Source organism: Sphaerodactylus townsendi, linkage group LG05 (assembly GCF_021028975.2).
Source record: "Sphaerodactylus townsendi isolate TG3544 linkage group LG05, MPM_Stown_v2.3, whole genome shotgun sequence".
In the NCBI taxonomy this organism is placed as follows: domain Eukaryota; kingdom Metazoa; phylum Chordata; class Lepidosauria; order Squamata; family Sphaerodactylidae; genus Sphaerodactylus; species Sphaerodactylus townsendi.
Window position 1 is genome coordinate 24,890,268 of NC_059429.1, and position 17,998 is coordinate 24,908,265.

General features: G+C 44.9%; 1 protein-coding gene across 2 annotated transcripts in view; it reads right to left on the reverse strand.

Moving 5' to 3' along the window:
* CCDC190 (coiled-coil domain containing 190) overlaps positions 1-17,998 on the reverse strand; it is a 27,826-nt gene continuing 9,828 nt past the window's right edge. The window contains exons 2-5 of one of the 2 annotated variants that reach the window (XM_048498455.1): positions 8,848-9,170; positions 3,346-3,655; positions 2,518-2,632; positions 1-1,203 (exon numbers count right to left, since the gene is read on the reverse strand). In XM_048498455.1, the coding sequence (XP_048354412.1) occupies positions 645-1,203; positions 2,518-2,632; positions 3,346-3,520 (849 nt within the window). In that variant the 5' untranslated portion in view covers positions 3,521-3,655; positions 8,848-9,170 and the 3' untranslated portion in view covers positions 1-644. Of the gene's footprint in view, positions 1,207-2,517; positions 2,633-3,345; positions 3,656-8,847; positions 9,171-17,998 lie in introns of both variants that reach the window. The other variant, XM_048498454.1, reaches the window with a different exon arrangement.

The window sequence follows — 17,998 nt, forward strand, 5'->3', positions numbered from 1 at the left end:
TTAAGCCAAGATGGTTTATTACAGCAGAAGGAGGGATACCAAAAATCTCTAATGGGAGACGCCAAAGATTGAATTTGGGATATTCTGCATGCCAAGCTGGAGTTCAGCTACTGATATCAGCGTGACAACAGCAGTAGCTCCCTATCTCGTACAGACCAGTACTGATTCCTGGCCTCAGTGTCTAGCTCTGCCATTTGTTTCCCTTCTGAGAAGAGGTAGTTTTCCCTTTATTCAGTGAAATTTTTGTCCAAAATCTTCAACATCCAGCTTAAAATGGACGCTTTTTTAATTTGCTGTCAAGTCACACCTGACTTATGGTGGTCCCACGAAGTTTTCAAGGCAAGAGATGTTCAGAGGCACTATGCTTTAGAAAATGGCACTATGCTCTAGAAAACGTTACATCTGGGCCTAGATTTTAAGCCAGGCCTACACAATATGATCGAAATTGAATGCAGCCCAGCAGGGTCTTGAGCAACCATCTGCCAAACAAACCATAAAACACAACTGATAGATTTTCTGAGACACAAGCTGTGTAGCCTGTTTTAGGCTGACTCTTTAAGGTCTATGCCATGGGCTATTAGATAAATGCCCTTTTTTCCTGCCCAAGGCTTGGTATTCCTTGAGTAGGCCAAATACCCCAGTGTTTAGGGTTTAGGATTAATCATAGTCTGTTGTTGCAGAGTTTTGTGCCCAAATATTTCCTGGAGGCTGAGTTCTTTTTCCCAAGCTGGAATGTTCTTGTGCCGGATGTAACGGAATTTCCGAGCTTCAGCATATGACTTGGTGAAATTGGGTCTGTAATACATAGTCCTGAGGCGTCCATCTGCAGCATAGGCCTCTGCATCTAGAATCAGCTTCTCGTGAACAAAAGAAGGTCTTCGCTTCCCTGGGGGATTCATAGGTTTATCTGTGGGGTCCTTACATCCAGCATCTCTAGACTCTTCTGCTGTGAGATCTCTCCCTTGCTCCTGTCTGTTACCGGGCTCTTCTCCCTTTGCAGGTTCTTCCAAGATGCTCAGCTGCTTGGCGATGGTGTTTTTAAGAGCCGTCACTTCACTGTCAGCCACAGAACTTTGGTCCTTAGTTTTCAATGGTGGCAAATGCCCTTTTCCAACTTCTTCACAGCCTAAGACATCACTACTGTGTGGATGTGAGGGAAGCTGGCTTGTACTTGACGGGCCTCCTGGCTTGGCTTTCCTCATGCTTCTAGAAGAGAAGGAGAATTATGCAGTCCTTGTCCAAACAGAAATGTTGTTTCATTCCCTCAGAGAGCCAGAGTGATGTAGTCATGAAATGGAATCTGGGAGGCTTGGGTTCAGATCACCACTAAGCAGGGGCGTACCACTCAGGGGGACATATGGGGTCAAATGTCCTTGAGCTGAGGCCATTTAGTCAAGTGGGGGGTGGAAAATTGCCCCCTACACCCAGTAGTGGGATCCAAAAATTTTAGTAACAGGTTCCCATGGTGGTGGGATTCAAACAGTGGCGTAGCGCCAATGGGACTGGGCGGAGCACGACGGGGGATGGCCGGGCATTCCGGGGGCGGGGCATTAATAATTTCTCTGTTACTGTAAAAAACTCTTACTGTAAAAAAAAGTTTCCTAATTTCCAGCTGGTATCTTTCTGTCCATAATTTAAACTCATTACAGCAAGTCCTATCGTCTACTGCCAACAGAAACAACTACTTCTCCTCTAATTGACTGCCTGTCAAATACTTAATACTTTCAAATACTTAATTTTGTTTCTAGAAATCAAAAGAAGGATACTTTCCTTAAACAAGGAACTTTACCATATTTCTAAAACATGTTTTTAAAACAGCCCAACAGGGAGAATTATCCCGTTTTCTACCTTCGCTAACCAGCCACACAGGAAACAACAGGACTTTATGATTTTTGGACCTAATGGAATTTCTAATGGAAAAGCAGACCCAATTAGTAACCCCCTCTCGGCACACACAAATAATTAGTAACCCACTCTTGGGGACTGGTGAGAACCTGCTGGATCCCACCTCTGCCTACACCCCTCCTCGTGATGGTTACTTTGAGATTACCTAAATGCCAAAAAGTGTTGTTTAGACGTGGTGGGGGAGGATGGCTGCTCATACAGGAGAGGGAGGTGGAAAACTCAGATTTTGCACCAGGCTACATTTCCCCTAGATATGCCTCTGCCACTCAGCTATGGAACCTTACTGGGTGACCTTGGGTCAGTCATGCACTCTCAGCCTAATCTACCTCACTGGTTTCTTGTAAGGATAAAATGGAGGAGTAAAGAATGATGTAAGCTGCTTTTGGTCCTCATTGGAGAGAAAAGCAGGGTATAAAGGAATAAATAAATATCACAGAATGGAAAGACCATCTCCTCTGTGTACCCCAACCACAGTTCATGGAATTCTGGCACACAGAGAGTGGCATCAGATGAGAGGAAAAGTGAACCGTCTTGTTTTCTAATGTTCTGGCTAATTTTCCAGTTCTTAGCAGCCCTCACATTTCTAGGAGGTCAAAAATTAAGCCCTCTTACCGTTGTGCTGCATCTTTGGAGCTGCTATCCCACTTTGTCTGATGGGATAGTAGCGGTAGTCTCATGTTTATGCCAATACGTCCTGGGCCCAGGAATAGCTTCTGCTTGGGGCGGCCTGGGAAGAACAGGAGAATGATGGAATAATATATTGAACACAAAACACGAGGCAAAAGAGATCTGAATGGCATCCCAGTAGATTTTGACTGAAACACCTCAGCGGATGAATAACTGGAGATGGCCTCTTTTGACACGTCCTTCACTCAAAATTCACCCTCCTTGAGCTGCATCTGATGCCAGCCACAGATACAGGCGAAACGTCAGGAGAAAATGCTCCTGGAACACAGCCATACAGCCCGGAAACCCAATGATATTTATTTGTTAGAATATATATTTAATAATTTACTTTGGCTTTTATTTTGAATTACATATACAGTATATGGGGGCACCATAATCTTTCAGTGCTTAGGTCCTCTAACAGTCTTAATCTGGCCCTGATGGCATTATACCCTAAATCCCTCCCTTCCTCAAACTCTTCCCTTCCTAGGCTCCACCCCAAAAGCCCCCAAATATTCCTCAACCTGGAACTGGCAACTCTTATTGAAAGCCATCAGAATGAGAATCACACTGTGGGTGCAGAGTCTGCAATGCATTCACATTGATAAAGCACGGAAGGCCTGCTTCTACACGCAGATCTCCTTTACCCACAGAGACTCCTTAGGGGCTCTTGGCAAGCCAGTTAAACCAAATAAAACATCATTAACTGCTGAATCCTCACAAAAAGAGCTTTGTTATTAGGTTATACAAAAGCAGGGGCCTCCTGCTGCTCACTTTTCCGCAACTTCTGGAGTTCCTGCTGGAGTCGCCTCTGTTCCTTGGTCATTGAATTCAAATAGGAAAGCCGAGCTTCTTCCAAACTCCGCAGCCCACAATTGAGCCGGACCTCTGCCCTTTTGACATCTCGCCTCTTTGCTTCCCAGTGTCGGAGGTCCTCACTTTTGGCCATGAAGTCTTTGGCTACTTACAGAAGTATGCCTGATGTTTGCGCAGAGATGGGGTGTGCCTTGTGAGCACCTGTGCTAAATGGTGCCTTTCAGGTGGCTCCCAGAAATGCTAAATTGTCAGGCATGCTTGGAGAAATCTGAAAAAAGATTTGGTGAGATCAGTGTCCTGTGTTTGATGCTTTGTGACAGCACATTCCAGAGCTCTGCAAATTTTGAAAAAGCAGAGATTAAATCCTGGTAGTTCAACCTGAAGGAGAGGTAGGACTTTCCTCCACTCAGATTTGAAACATCTGCCCCAGAACATATTATAGCATTCACAGCATATAGGAGGGGAGGGATCTCTCCACTCCCACAAATCTCTTTTTTTCTGGACACTGCTCCTTCTTTTGTGTGTCTGGAGAGCTTGGTACAGCGTACCAGCGTATCTGTACAGCGTTTCAGAGTGTTTCAAGTCCTGCACATCCAGTACTATATGATGTTTTACATTTTTGTAAGAAAGGCTGGTATTGTCCCACACCCCACTCTTCATACACATATTATAGATGTGAAAGACTGAGAGGTCAGCCTAAGCCCATCTTGTGAATTAGTGGATACAGCAAAATTAACACCAGGGCCTTTCTCATTCACTGCCACCTATTCTGCCAGCCCCCATACATGCAAATGTTAGGGTACAGAGAATAGGTTCTGTCCATTCACACCCATGTGTAACCCCATGACTATGGAATAACCTTCCAAGGAGGTACTTGTGGCGCCCTGACTTGGAGATGACTTTATAGGATCGTGTTGGATTAGCTTGGTGGCATTCTTAAAAGTGTGGTTTTTATTATTATTTGTATTGTGACTGCCTTGAGTACCCTAAGGTAGAAAATGGCTAATAAATTTTTTTTAATCCCATCTTCTCAGTGGCATACTGAGGAGGGGGCACAAGGGGACTCGAGCCCAAGGAGCTACTTCCTTGGGGAGCATTTTGAGTCTTCCCCATCCCACCGCCCGCAGGTTGCCGATCATGGTTGAGTGTTGCTGCACTGCAGCCTTCAGCAGCTGTTCCAAAATTATCCATTCACCCCATCGCTCTGGGCCAGGCGGGCCTCTGCGCATCCAAGTGATGCAAGATGGGACGGTGTGCTGTGCCCTCTGCTGTGCCCCACTACCGCTCACTGTAGGCCCATCAGCTCCAGGAAGAGGCAGTGGCTCCCACCCACCTGGTGGGGGCATTGGGGGGAGAGATTCCCGGCTTCCTGCTGCCCCCAGTTGCCCAGGCCAGAGGGGGATGGCAGTGTTAGGAGCGTGGGGTGAATTGCTCCTTCCCTTCTTACCTGATGTTGCTCTGTGGAGGCTTTCAGGATGCTTGAGAGCTGAGGCAAGAGGAGCGGTGGGGGCACAATGGGTCCTGGGCCAGGGAGAAAGCCAGAGGTGGGATCCAGCAGGTTCTCACAGGTTCCCGAGAGTAGGTTACTAATTATTTGTGTGTGCCGAGAGGGGGTTACTAATTGGTGATTTTGCCACGTGAATTTTGCCCTAGCTACGCCCCTCCTCTCAGCAGTAGCGCGCAGAACTTGAAGCAGTCTAGCAGGAGGTGCACCGGCGTGCATGGCAGCCTGCGCCTGTGTGCATTCGTTTCCCGCCCCCGGAATGCCCAGCCACACCCCCGTCGTGCCCCACCCAGCCCCTTTGGCGCTATGCCACAGTTTGAATCCCACCACCATGGGAACCTGTTACTAAATTTTTTGGATCCCACCACTGGAGAAAGCACGTGGCCAGCTTGACTGCCCGCTCTTGGGCTGTGTAACAAGTGGTGGGGTGAAATAGGGAAGGGTCGGCAATCCCTACTTCTTAAGGAGCAGGTTGGCCAAGGAGATCCCCATGTAGCAGAATGCTTCTGCATCACCCTGTCCTTCACTGCCATTTATGCTGAGGGAGAGTTTTAGGTCCATTCAGCTGGGGGTGGGGGGACAGCAGTAGCACTGCACCTGGTAGGATGAATTGAGAAATCAGAGAACTTGTATCTGGGCAGGAAACACAGGTTGCCCAGGTGGAGGTTGCTGGAGCGATGGAACCAGGTTTCAAAGGCTCATTGGAGCTGTTTGCCGAAGGTAAGGGGAAGTGATTGTCAGAAACTGGAGTAAGGGGGGGACAGGATTGAATCCCAAACTGAAAGCCACATCTGCAAGCTTTCGAGTTATCTAGAACACTTCTTCACCAAGTGATGTTTAAACAACATGTCTTCAATACCTGGATTATTTGAGGACTTTCTTGTCACTCTCCCCCTCCGACTATGTTACTGTTCCAATTATGTTTCCTCAAATATATACTCAGTTCTGGCTGCAAACAAATTCATACTTAGGATGCGTCCTTCCACTGAATTACGTGGGATCTAATTCTGACTGATTATGGGTAGGATTGGGTTGTAAATTTTCTGCCTCTGAAGGAGAATTCTAGGTTGGTTGGATTCTGACTAGAGAACTCACTTCTGTTGTATTCATTGGATAGGGGTTGCTAGGAGAAAAGCTGCTATCTGAACAGCAGTTCATTATGTAATATGAAAAAGTAAATCTTTGCATTGCTGTGCTCCTTTTGATATATGGCCAAACAGTGCTGAATCTATTATGCTAAAGCTAACATCCCTGTTTGGTTTACTTCTTGGTTTGCAGTCTGGACTGCAGGAAGTAGGACAGATCCTAATGCCCTTTTTATGGTTCTGTGTCTGGTCGTCTTGGTTACCTTGAATGTTGTCTATTATCCCTCGGTGCTTTGTCTGAACTGCCACCTGAGAAGTGTGTAGATTTTGGGGATTAAATCTGTTAATGGTCCTTGAGGAAAGGGAGTTGGGGTGGTCTTAGCCATCGGGCAGTAGGGTTGGTGATTCGGTAAAGCCAAATCACAACTCCCCTCCCAAAAAGCCATGACACCCACACCGTTGGCAAAATGATTGCCATCAATGGGCAGCCTTTCAGTACAATATAGTACATCAGATTCTGCAAGGTGCTCCACTTGGTTACGGCCTGGTACATGCCCCCCTCTTGCTTCACAGTGAAGAGGACCATGATGACAGTGGTATACAGGTCTGCAAGGGTCTACGTGAAGGCATAGTCGTGCCATGCTCGCAGGAGAACTGTGCACTTCACCATGGATATCTAGACCTGCTGGCAGGCAGGGCATGCCTACCTTACAGTCACTGTGCTTGCACTGGTGGCAGCCCGATGACCTCTTGGTGGGGAAGGGGACCAGAGCTAGGCAGGGAGAGGGCCAACGAGCCAGCTATTGCCATGCTTTGCTCCACACCGAGGTGCTCAATGAGGTGCTCATGTTGGATAACATCGCTGCTTCCATCAAACCACAACTAGCCACATGGGAAGGCAGGGACCACACCATGAGCTTCACAGTCAACGTTAGGGCAGCAACGAGGGCATTGGGCCTGAAGTACCTTTCCTGTACAGCCCACCTTCTCCACCTCATGCTGAAGGATGCTGCGGGATTGCTCTATTTGCTGCCTGCTATAGGAGTTTTTGATTATTTATACATGTAGTAAATATGATCTAGCCCCAGTGAGTCTCTGGGGATTTTTTCCCCCCAAGAAAACTTAAATCTGTAATAGTGCCCCAGAGATAGTGTGACCAGACATCCCATTTTTGGCGGGACAGTCCCGCTTTTGACGAATTTGTCCCGGGTCCCGCGGGGTTTTTTAAATGTCCCAATTTTTGGAAGGCTGCCGCACTGCCTTCTGGGGCGCTCCCCTGTGACAGGGCGGGAAACAGGGGTTTGGCAGTGTGGCAGCCTCTCGCACTGCCACACTGCCTTCTGGGGTGCTCCCGTTTCCCGCCCTGTGACAAGGCGGGAAACAGGGGAGTGCCCCAGAAAGCAGTGCACTCCTGCGGCTGCGCACGAACCCCCCCCAGGGTGTCCCACTTTAAAAAGGTGAAAATCTGGTCACCTTACCCAGAGAGCCAGCATGGTATAGTGGTTAAGAGCAGGTGGATTCTAATTTGGAGAACCAGTTTTGATTCCCCGCTCCTCCACCTGAGTGGCAGAGGCTTATCTGGTGAACCAGATGCATTTCCACATTCCTACATTCCTGCTGGGTGACCTTGGGCTAGTCACAGTTCTCTCAGAACTCTCTCAGCCCCACCTACCTCACAAGGTGTCTTTTGTGGGGAGAGGAAGGGAAAGGAACTTGTAGGCCCTCCTTACCAGAGGGAAAGGTGGGGTATAAATCCAAACTCTTCTTCTTCAGTACTTCAGAAATGGGGTATGTAGGTTTTAGCAGTGTTACCAAACAGGGAGAGATAAGAGGATGCCCCTACCCTTGATCACATTGCTCTTTACGACAGTGTGGACAGTCATACAGTTGCTACATAGAATGTAGAAATGCCACACTCCTGGTGTAGAAGGCATGCAGTCTATACTAGCAAGCTGAGCCAAACTACGATGGGACAGAAAGGAAGAGGTCTGGAAATGTTACCCTGTATAATATGGGACGATGAATAGTACAGACTTGACAGTCAGCAGTAGGACACATAAAGTGGTTCAGGCTTTATCAGTGTTTGTTTAGAGAGGGATTCAATGGGGCATTCCTAGCTGGCAATTGCGGGTGGGTGGGGAAGATTTAGTAACATTCTAGTGGTACTGTGAAGTTCATGTTTCCTGTTTTCTTTTAAGAGACACCCGCCTAGTTTGCCATAAAATTCCCGCACATGTGAGTGATTTTGCAGTAGTACTGAGAACATCCTGGATTCTGACCAGGTCTGTTGAATTTTGCCATCACCCTGCATACGACGAGTTGTAGGCTGTACAAACTACTGCTTTGGAGCTGACCTTTGAACACATAAATCAGGGCCCCTGGCAAGTTTCTGAAGGATACCCCTTCCCGCAAACAGTAAATAGCAAATCTATACTAACTATTCTGATTTGTGCTGTCTCTAGTCACACTCCCAACCCCGTAAACAGGCATTGAAAAACAAATTCCACTTGCTAACTATTCTGCTTGTGAATACAAATGACAAAATAAAATGTTTGAGGCAAAATGGATCCATGTTTGATTATACATCCTTAGAATGGGTACTAATCAGATGGCCAGATGCAAAGGAGACTTGTATTCCTTTGCATCTGGACATCTGAGTAGTGTCTAAGCAGAAAAACAAGTCGCTTTTTCAGGTAACAGGAGTTGGTGGCAGATTTTCCTAGGCTACCAAAAACAAGCTTCTGCTAACAAAAATGTCTGTACTGTAAAGACAGAGAAATCCGGATATCTGATCACACTCAAGCAGTTTACAAAGGCAGGACAACGATGCTCATACCTTGGAGAAGGATACATGTGACTTGCAGTACTTACACACTCAGGATTCTTGCTGTGATGTAGGGTGCTGTTTCTTATCCAGACTGTGAATTTGAAGCTGGCTGAGGAGATTCTCACCATTCATTCACAAAGTTGACTGTGTCAATCAGCAACCAGCTAGCTTGCTTTTTCTTATTGGAAAACCCCAGACATTATGCAAGCAAAGCTTCCGGCTTCCCAACCTGCTCGATCTGTTTCCATCCCTGCCTGTATGTGGTTGTTGCTGGTTCTGCTTCACGTTTTTGGCTGGGTGCCAGGAAGGTGGAGGCTAGCGAAGGGTAGCGATTTGGCTCAGGGGAACAGTCCCGCAACAAAGAGCCCTGTAAATAGGAAACAGACGTGTGAAATGACATCATTGGACAAGGTTTTTACTGATAAGGGGGGAAAATAGAATCCTGCCTGAACAGCATAGTTTGCTTGATTTTTAATCAAGTAATAGTAACAACTATTAATAGTAACAACTAGCTGATGCCCATGTGCCACTTAGAAGAGTTTGAAGAAGAAGGGTTTGGATTTATATCCCCCCTTTCTCTCCTGCAGGAGACTCAAAGGGGCTTACAATCTCCTTGCCCTTCCCCCCCTCACAACAAACACCCTGTGAGGTGGGTGGGGCGGAGAGAGCTCCGAGAAGCTGTGACTAGCCCAAGGTCACCCAGCTGGCGTGTGTGGGAGTGTACAGGCTAATCTGAATTCCCCAGATAAGCCTCCACAGCTCAGGTGGCAGAGCTGGGAATCAAACCCGGTTCCTCCAGATTAGATACACGAGCTCTTAACCTCCTACGCCATTGCTGCTCCTTACCGTATATACTTTCATTGCCAGTATACCTACAAATACCTAATTTGAGGTTTCGCACCACATAATTCCTTTGGGGACAGACCAAAGCGGATATACCTCATGGCAGGGCTACAATCTGCTATGAAATTTGCCCACCATCGTGGCTGACCTGAAGTTGTTTTTCCAAGGATTGCCAGTCCATTCTAACTGATCTCGATTACAGAGATTAGTTCCCCTTGAGAAAATGGCTGCTTTAGAGGGTGCCCTCTATGGCATTCTATTCCGCTGAGCTCCTTCCCCTTTCCAAACCCTCCCCAGACTCCCCCTCACAAATATCCAGGAATTTCCTAACCCAATCCTAGGTTATTGCCCAACTTGTGCACAATCCTGATGCTCCCCCAGTCACTTAAAGCCTTTTGTTTACAATGCAGCAGCTGAATAAAATTAAACTGGAGTCCCCTGGCACCTTACAGACCAATCACATTTATTCCAGCATAAAATTTCACGGGTCAGTTATGCTGGAATAAATTTTGTTAGTCTTGAAACTGGCACTAGAATCCTCCTTTATGTGGTGGTATAGTTGTATCTCTGTAGCCATTCCAGAAAGGTGGCAGCGTCTTGATCCTATTGCAGCAGAAATAAGCGGCAGTCTGATCGCACCTGAAAAATGACCGAGATTTTACTGCAACGCAGGCATTCTTGAATCAGAACCTGCCCTAGACTCCTGTTTGTTCTTCTACAGGGAATTTGTGCACTTTCCTGCTGTAATCCCTTATAACAAAACAGAACTTGATAGTATCAACTGACCTGGGAAAAAACTCCCAGTCCCAGAGTATGGATAAACAAAGAAACTATACTCACTATACAATGTGAACCAAAGGATTAAATCCTGCCTGGAAAAAGAAATCATTATATTTTGCAATGCTTTCTCTGAAATCCAACTCCAAGAAAAACATTTGAAATGGACTCTTGGGAACCGGTATCTTTACCACTAATTGTTTGCCCTGCATAGCTTACAAAGAGCTGTAAGCTTGAAATTCAGCTTAGGGCAAAAATAAATGTGAACCCTTAGATACCTACTATATTGCAAAACCTAGCAACTAGAACCCAAGAGATCAATTGATTCCCAGGGTATATTTCCCTGTTTCTCTTAAGAGCATTAGAACAGAGTACTTCTGGAGAAAGGTTCCAGGCAAGGCGAGGGGAAGAAACAGCCTTTAGTTAGAGTTTGCTATTAGCGTGCTGGGAAACGTACTGGTGCATTATCAGTTTTAGCAACACTGCCATATGATGGGCAGAGGAATTGGAGGGCACACATCCCCCCCGCCCAGAAGTCTGTGATAGGATCAGCCAGTTCAGGTTTAGATCAGAAGTGTCAATAATAGCAGTGATGGTATGTCCACAATTCCAGTCTTCAGGTGGTGGCTGCAAATGCCCCAGAATTACAGCTGGTTTGATAAAATGGCCACTTTGGATGGTGGACTTTATGGCATTATATCCTACTGAGATCTCTTCCCAAACCCTTTCCTCTCTAGGCTCCACTACTAATATCTCCAGGAATTTCCCAATCCAGATCAGGGGCTGATGGGAATTGTAGTCCATGAACATCTGAAGCACCAGAGTTGGATACTCCTGATTTACTGCTTTTCCATGCCTCCCTGCCATCCCAGAACTTCCTTCTCACCACCATTTTATCACGTCGCTGAGCTCACTTCATTCCCTCTCGCCTGTTTATTTTAATCATTTCTGTGTTATTTTAATGGGGGGGGGTAAAACCTGCGAAGCATCAATTATACAAGTTATAGAGAATCGAAGCAAGAAGCACTGAAGCACCAATTCAACAAATAATTTAAAAAAGTGGAACAATCTCTCACAGCTGCCATGAATCATTTCAAGGAGGTGAATGCGGACAAAAATTGGCCCCTTCCGCACAAGCAGAATAATGCACTTTCAATCCACTTTCAATCAACTTTCACAATTGTTTGCAAGTGGATTTTGCTATACCGCACAGTAAAATCCAACTGCAAAGTGCATTGAAAGTGGATTGGAAGTAGATTATTCTGCATGTGTGGAAGGGGCATGTGTAGTAAAGGAGAGCATTGAAAATGTTTTAGAAACATTTCAGGTTACTTGTGTGGAAAGGGCCATTGTCAGCTTTTATCATAAGGATACAAGGTGGATTACAGTTACTACAATCAACAAAACGGGGCATTCAATAACCAATGCATTAATATTTTAGAAGTCTGGAACCAGCAAAAAGAACAGAAGCATGGCATATGTATTAACAAGTGATACACAGCATAAGTATATTAACATAATACATTAAGTGGTACAAAATGATGCAATAGGATCCTGCTTACAATAAGCTGTATACTGCACCACAGACCATAGTCCCTAATAATTTATGCAAGTAAGTTTGTGAACCATTTTGTACAGCACAACCTTATTATCCACACAGAAAAGCCTTTTTGAATAGTTTAGTGTTGCATAGTTTGCAGAAGGTCAGGAGAGTAGCAGCTTTCCTGACTTTGTACTTTAATAATTGTATTTATTTCGTTTTGAGGTATCGGCTGTGCTGTTTTTTACTTGGTAGGGTTACTAGGATCCCCCTCAGCCCCAAGTGGGGAATAGTGGGGGGGAAGATGGCAATGGCACAGTCACGCCAGATTTTTACATGGCTGGGATAGAAGTGACATTGTGTAAACCAGCACATCTTCCCAGACTTGAGAATATCCCCAAAACCATGGGCTAATGATTACCCCTTCCCCAACTGTTTTAATCTCCAGTAAAGAAAAAAAAAGACAGACAATATAAGGGACTTTAAAGGAGGGGTCAAAAACAGCAAGGGCCACTCTGTGGAGGAAAATGGCATAGGAGCAAAATGTTATCCCCCCTCCCCCCCTGCACCTTCCTAAGTGCTGCAAACTCAAACTGTATTTATCTCACAGCCCAGCATGTTGCAGCTGAATTATTTTGTGGAGAATTAACTGTAGGTTCCCAGCATCTTATGCAGTTTGGTCCTTATTGTTGGATTGCACATACCTATTTTCTTCCTAGGGCAAATATGAGACAAGTATTGACAGAAGACAATGTTATACAGGTGACCACTAGGTGTCACTGTATTCTCACATACTCTTTAAGGACCATAAGTCTGCCAGTCCACAAAATGGCCTGTAGGGGGAGCCTTAAGTCCATCCTGGACAATATACAGTAGGATATGGCAATTCTTGCATCTCTTATGGGGCCATGGGTTAAAAATGCTTTTTCTTTACTGGTTATCCCCACTACTGCATGAGTGGCATATAAATAATATAAATATACAAGTGGAAGACCCACAAAGACTTGCTCTTGGGGAATCTCATCCCTCCCCATTTCCTCTTTCTCTTAGTTGGAAGCTCCCATAGTTTCTCCACCTTTCCTGCCTCCTCTTCTTCCCACCTAGCAGCTTACTTTCATCTGTCTCTCCAATCTTCAGTTTTCCTGCCTTCACTACCTCTAGCGGCTGCTCCTTGGGAAAAGGCTGGCCATGTTTTCAGCATTGGGCCCAGTTCTGCATTAAGGAACCCACAAGGACTTGTGAGAGGCACCTCACTTTCCACCATTACTATTTCTGTCTCTCATGCTTCTCTTCCTCTTGGCAACATCCATAATTTCATCTTTCCTGTCTTCCTTCTCTCCTTCAACCAGCAACGTACATTTTATCTGCCCCCTGTATCTGCAGCTGTTTTATTTATTTATCTGTATTATTTATATACATTTATTTACCTGTATTATCTATATATCTGTATTTATCTGTAAATACTTGTAAATATACATTTATTTGCCTAAATTATTTATATACATATACTCTATTTTTCTTCCCAATAAAGATCCAAAGCAGCTTATATCGTTCTCCTCATCTCCATTTTATCCTCACAATAGCCCTGTGAGGTAGGTGAAGCTGAGTGTATATGACTGACCCAAAACCATACAACAATTTCCATGTCAGAGTTGGAATTTGAGCCTAGGTTTTGCAGATCCTAGTCTATAACTCTAACCGCTACACCACTTGTTTTCATGTGGTGGCTACCAATCTTGATCCTCCTTGATCTCAGATTGCAAATGCCTTAGCAGACCAGGTGTTTAGGAGCAGCAGCAGCAGCAGAAGGCCATTGCTTTCACATGCTGCACGTGAGCTCCCAAAGGCACCTGGTGAGCCACTGCGAGTAGCAGAGTGCTGGACTAGATGGACTCTGGTCTGATCCAGCAGGCTAGTTCTTATGTTCTTAACAGTGACAAGCAGCAGAGGCAGGGTATGTCAGGCAAGACATGTAGTATCAAGTCTCCTAGTGGTTGCTGCTGCTCCTGGCCCCACTGAGTTCTCCCTCACAGGTCAAAACAGCCATGGAAACAGCCCTGCCCTCTTCCCTTGCTTCTTACTGACAAGATTTAAACTGGCAACACTGTTGTTGCCTAGCAATGTCTATAAAGGGCACGTGTTTCTTAAAGTGATAGCTGCTGCTTCCACTATTTGTGGTGGCATTAACCCCCTGGATACTTTGTATATAGGATTTCACAAATCCAGGGCTTTTCTCAGGTTTGTGGAAATATGTCTTTTGTCTGTTCATGGCTGCAGTCCACAGATCTGGCCATGTTGAGAATTAACTATATTGATAAAATATGTTCTTTAATCATTTTGTTTGGAAAGTCTTATGGATGGACTCCAGATATACTATATGAGTCCAAGACACTTCATTTGCTGATACACAGGTGAGCATCTCAAGGGCAGAACCTTTACTGACCAATGGGGAGAAGGAGAGGTTGGACATGTGAATGAAGGGTTTTCACACATGCCAAATAGTGCACTTTCAATCCCCTTTAATGATTGTGTGCAAGTGGATTTTGCCATTTCATATGGTAAAATCTAGCTGCAAAGTACGTTGAAAGTGGGTTGAAAGTGTATAATTCAGCATGTATAAAAGTGGCCAATCCTGGAATGTATATGCCTCTCTGTTAGGAGTTTGCATATGTAAATAGTAATGCTCATAGATTGGCCTAATTTGATTGGTTTAATTCTCTCCCACCCCTGCTCATTATTCCTCCACAGTAGAGGTAAATAGAACTCCAACTACCATCTAAATCGGAGGTGTCCAACTTTGGCACTTCAGATGTTCATGACTACAATTCCCATCAGACTCTGCTGGCATGGAACACTCTTCCTCCAGCTGTCCGGGCCCTGCTGGACCTTGGGGATTTCTGCAGGGCAGATGGAGTTGTTCCACAGGGCCTTTGGAGAGACCAGTTGCTGATGGTGCCCGCTCTGTTCTCCTGTTCTAATGGGTCTGTCAACATGGTTGGGACCCACCGTTCCTCCTTCCTCTTTTTAGGAGGGTTTTAAGTAAGAGGTTTTTGTGGGATGCCATTTTAAAGTAGCATTCACTGTTTTAATGGAAATTAATATTTTACTGGCTATGGAGCTTGAGCTACTAACTCTAGGTATTTATTTGTCAGTAATTTATTTGCTCCGCCTGCTACGCTTGTGTTTTAATTATGATTTTATGTATGATTATTTGTGATGTACACCACCCAGAGCCCTTTGGGGATCGGGGGTTTTTCAAATTCAATCAATAATAATAATAAATAAATAATAATAGTCCATGAACATCTGAACCGCTAGAGTTGGACACCCCTGATCTAATTCAAACCCTTACTCAGCACAGGACATGCCAAGTTAGAGCTGCCAACCTCTGCTTGAAGACACCAGAAGTTCTTTTAGAAGTTCTAATGTTCAGCTGAAAACTACCCTCCTGGATCTTCCCATTAGATCTCATCTTGCCCTCTGAAACAGCAGAGAAAATGAATCTTTGCTTTTTTTTCCATTGGATAGGTCGTTTCCAAGCTAAATGTACCCAGTTCCTTCATCCTTTCCTTGTGGGGCATTTCCCAAAACCCTGATCTCCTTCATTGCCCTACTCTGAAACCCTTCTAATTTGCCTTTCAGAATGAGACACAGGGCTCCAGGTTTATTTATTTATTTACATTTTTTGTAGTTGGCTTTTCTCACTTGGGCTCAAGGGGTCCCAGAGTGAGTAAATACAAACAAAATGGGACATTCAATAAATAATTAAATAGGATTTGGGTTGCAAAACCAACCAGACATCTAAAAAACAGAAAGGAAGCGAGCATAAATATTAACAGGACACATTAAATAATGCAATGTTAAACAATACAATCCAAGTTACAGCAAATTGTACACAGTAGTATAGACCACAGACCCTAATAAATTTATCCAAGTAACTTTGTGAATCATTTTGTACACTCCTACTCTATTGCCTGTGTAGAAAAACCCTATTAAGTAATTCAGTGACACAGTGGAACTATTACAGCTTGTGAGTTGGATACTAAGCCTTTGATGCAGGATAATTGTGTTGGGGTTTTTTTCTTTGGCAGATGCATCATACTGCTGAGTGACAGGGGGCTTCTGATTGACTGCAACCCCAAGATATACCACCTACATTACTGCTCAGTTAGATGCTGTCATCCTGTATAGTTTGCCTAAATATAGGACTTATGCAGAAATGTAGCGGGTGAGTCTTTGCTTATCATTTTTTCTCTCTGCCAAGAAATCTCCATGTTTACAACACAAGAACAAGTCTGGGGCAGGGGATGGTGAGTGAGTCTACTGAGTTTGACTATTACAATCTAGAAGGAGAGGATTTTGGATTTATACCCCTGCCTTTCTCTCCTGTAAGGACTCTCAAAGTGGCTTACAAACGCATTCCCTTCCTCTCCCTATAACAGACACCTTGTGAGGTAGGTGCAGTTGGGAAGAAGAAGAAGAAGATGGAGAAGAAGAAGAAGAAGAAGAAGAAGAAGAAGAAGAAGAAGAAGAAGAAGAAGAAGAAGAAGAAGAAGAAGAAGAAGAAGAAGAAGAAGAAGAAGAAGAAGAAGAAGAAGAAGAAGAGGAGGAGGAGGAGGAGGAGGAGGAGGAGGAGGAGGAGGAGTTTGGATTTATATCCCCCTTTCTCTCCTGAAGGAGACTCAAAGGGTCTTACAATCTCCTTGCCCTTCCCCATTCACAACAAACACCCTGTGAGGTGGGTGGGGCTGAGAGAGCTCTGAAAAGTTGTGACTAGCCCAGGGGTAGGGAACCTGCGGCTCTCCATATGTTCAGGAACTACAATTCCCAATTGGCCATGCTGACAGAGGCTGATGGGAATTGTAGTTCCTGAACATCTGGAAAGCCGCAGGTTCCCTACCCCTGGACTAGCCCAAGGTCACCCAGCTGGCGTGTGTGGGAGTGCCCAGGCTAATCTAAATTCCCCAGAGAAGCCTCTACAACTCAAGCGGCAGAGCTGGGAATCAAACCCGGTTCCTCCAGATCAGAGTGCACCTGCTCTTAGCCACTATGCCACTGCTGCTCTTAGAAAGGTCTGAAGAACTGTGACCACTAGCCCAAGATCACCCAGCAGGCTTTGTGTGTAGGAGTGGGGAAACAAATCCACTTCACCAGATAAGAGTCCACTGCTCATGTGGAGGAGCGGGGAATCAAACTTGGTTCTCCAGATATAAGTCCACCACTCTTGACCACTACATCACACAGCAAAGTGTGAGGGAAAAGGTGGAAATAACATGGAATTGTAAAAGACTACATGTATTACAACTCGTTTTTTTTTTTGGTCTTTGGAAATCAATGAACAGTTTGATGTTGCAGACTGATTATTACACGTTCTCAGAGCTATTAGTTTTGGCGAGACAGTGAGAATGGAATGCAACTCTCAACAGGACTCTCTCTTAGATAATGCCTGCATCTATTTTCATGCCAGTGTTTGCCTGTCTCAGTGAATATATGTCTCATCCATCTGCAGGCATTTACACGTGCTGGCTAATGCACTTTCAAAGCACTTTGAGCTCAATTTCCCTGTGTGAAATGGCAAAATCCACTTGCAAAAGATCACTAACGTGAATTGCAAGTGGATTGAAAGTGCATTAGCCAGCATGTGTAAATGCCTGCAGATGGATGAGACATATATTCACTGAGGCAGGCAAACACTGACATGAAAATAGATGCAGCATGTGCGAAAGTGTTATTTTCTTAAGCAAACATCACCTCTCAGAGCAGTTATTTGCCTACAGGGAAAATGTATGTCCATGTATGTAGTGTACAGGTATGTAGCCCATCAGTACAGGTATGCGACCTTGAGTCAGTAAGCTTAACCTACTTACTATACATGAGGAATTAAAAGAAGCAAAGTAGCATTTGGTGGCAAGATGTGTTGTAAACAACTTGTGCCGAAATGGCCATGTATGGACTTGTCCGCATGTCTTAACCCAGCCCTGAATGTAAGCCATCAGAAAGTGTCTGGAATTCAGATCAAGGCAAAAAGAAATCAA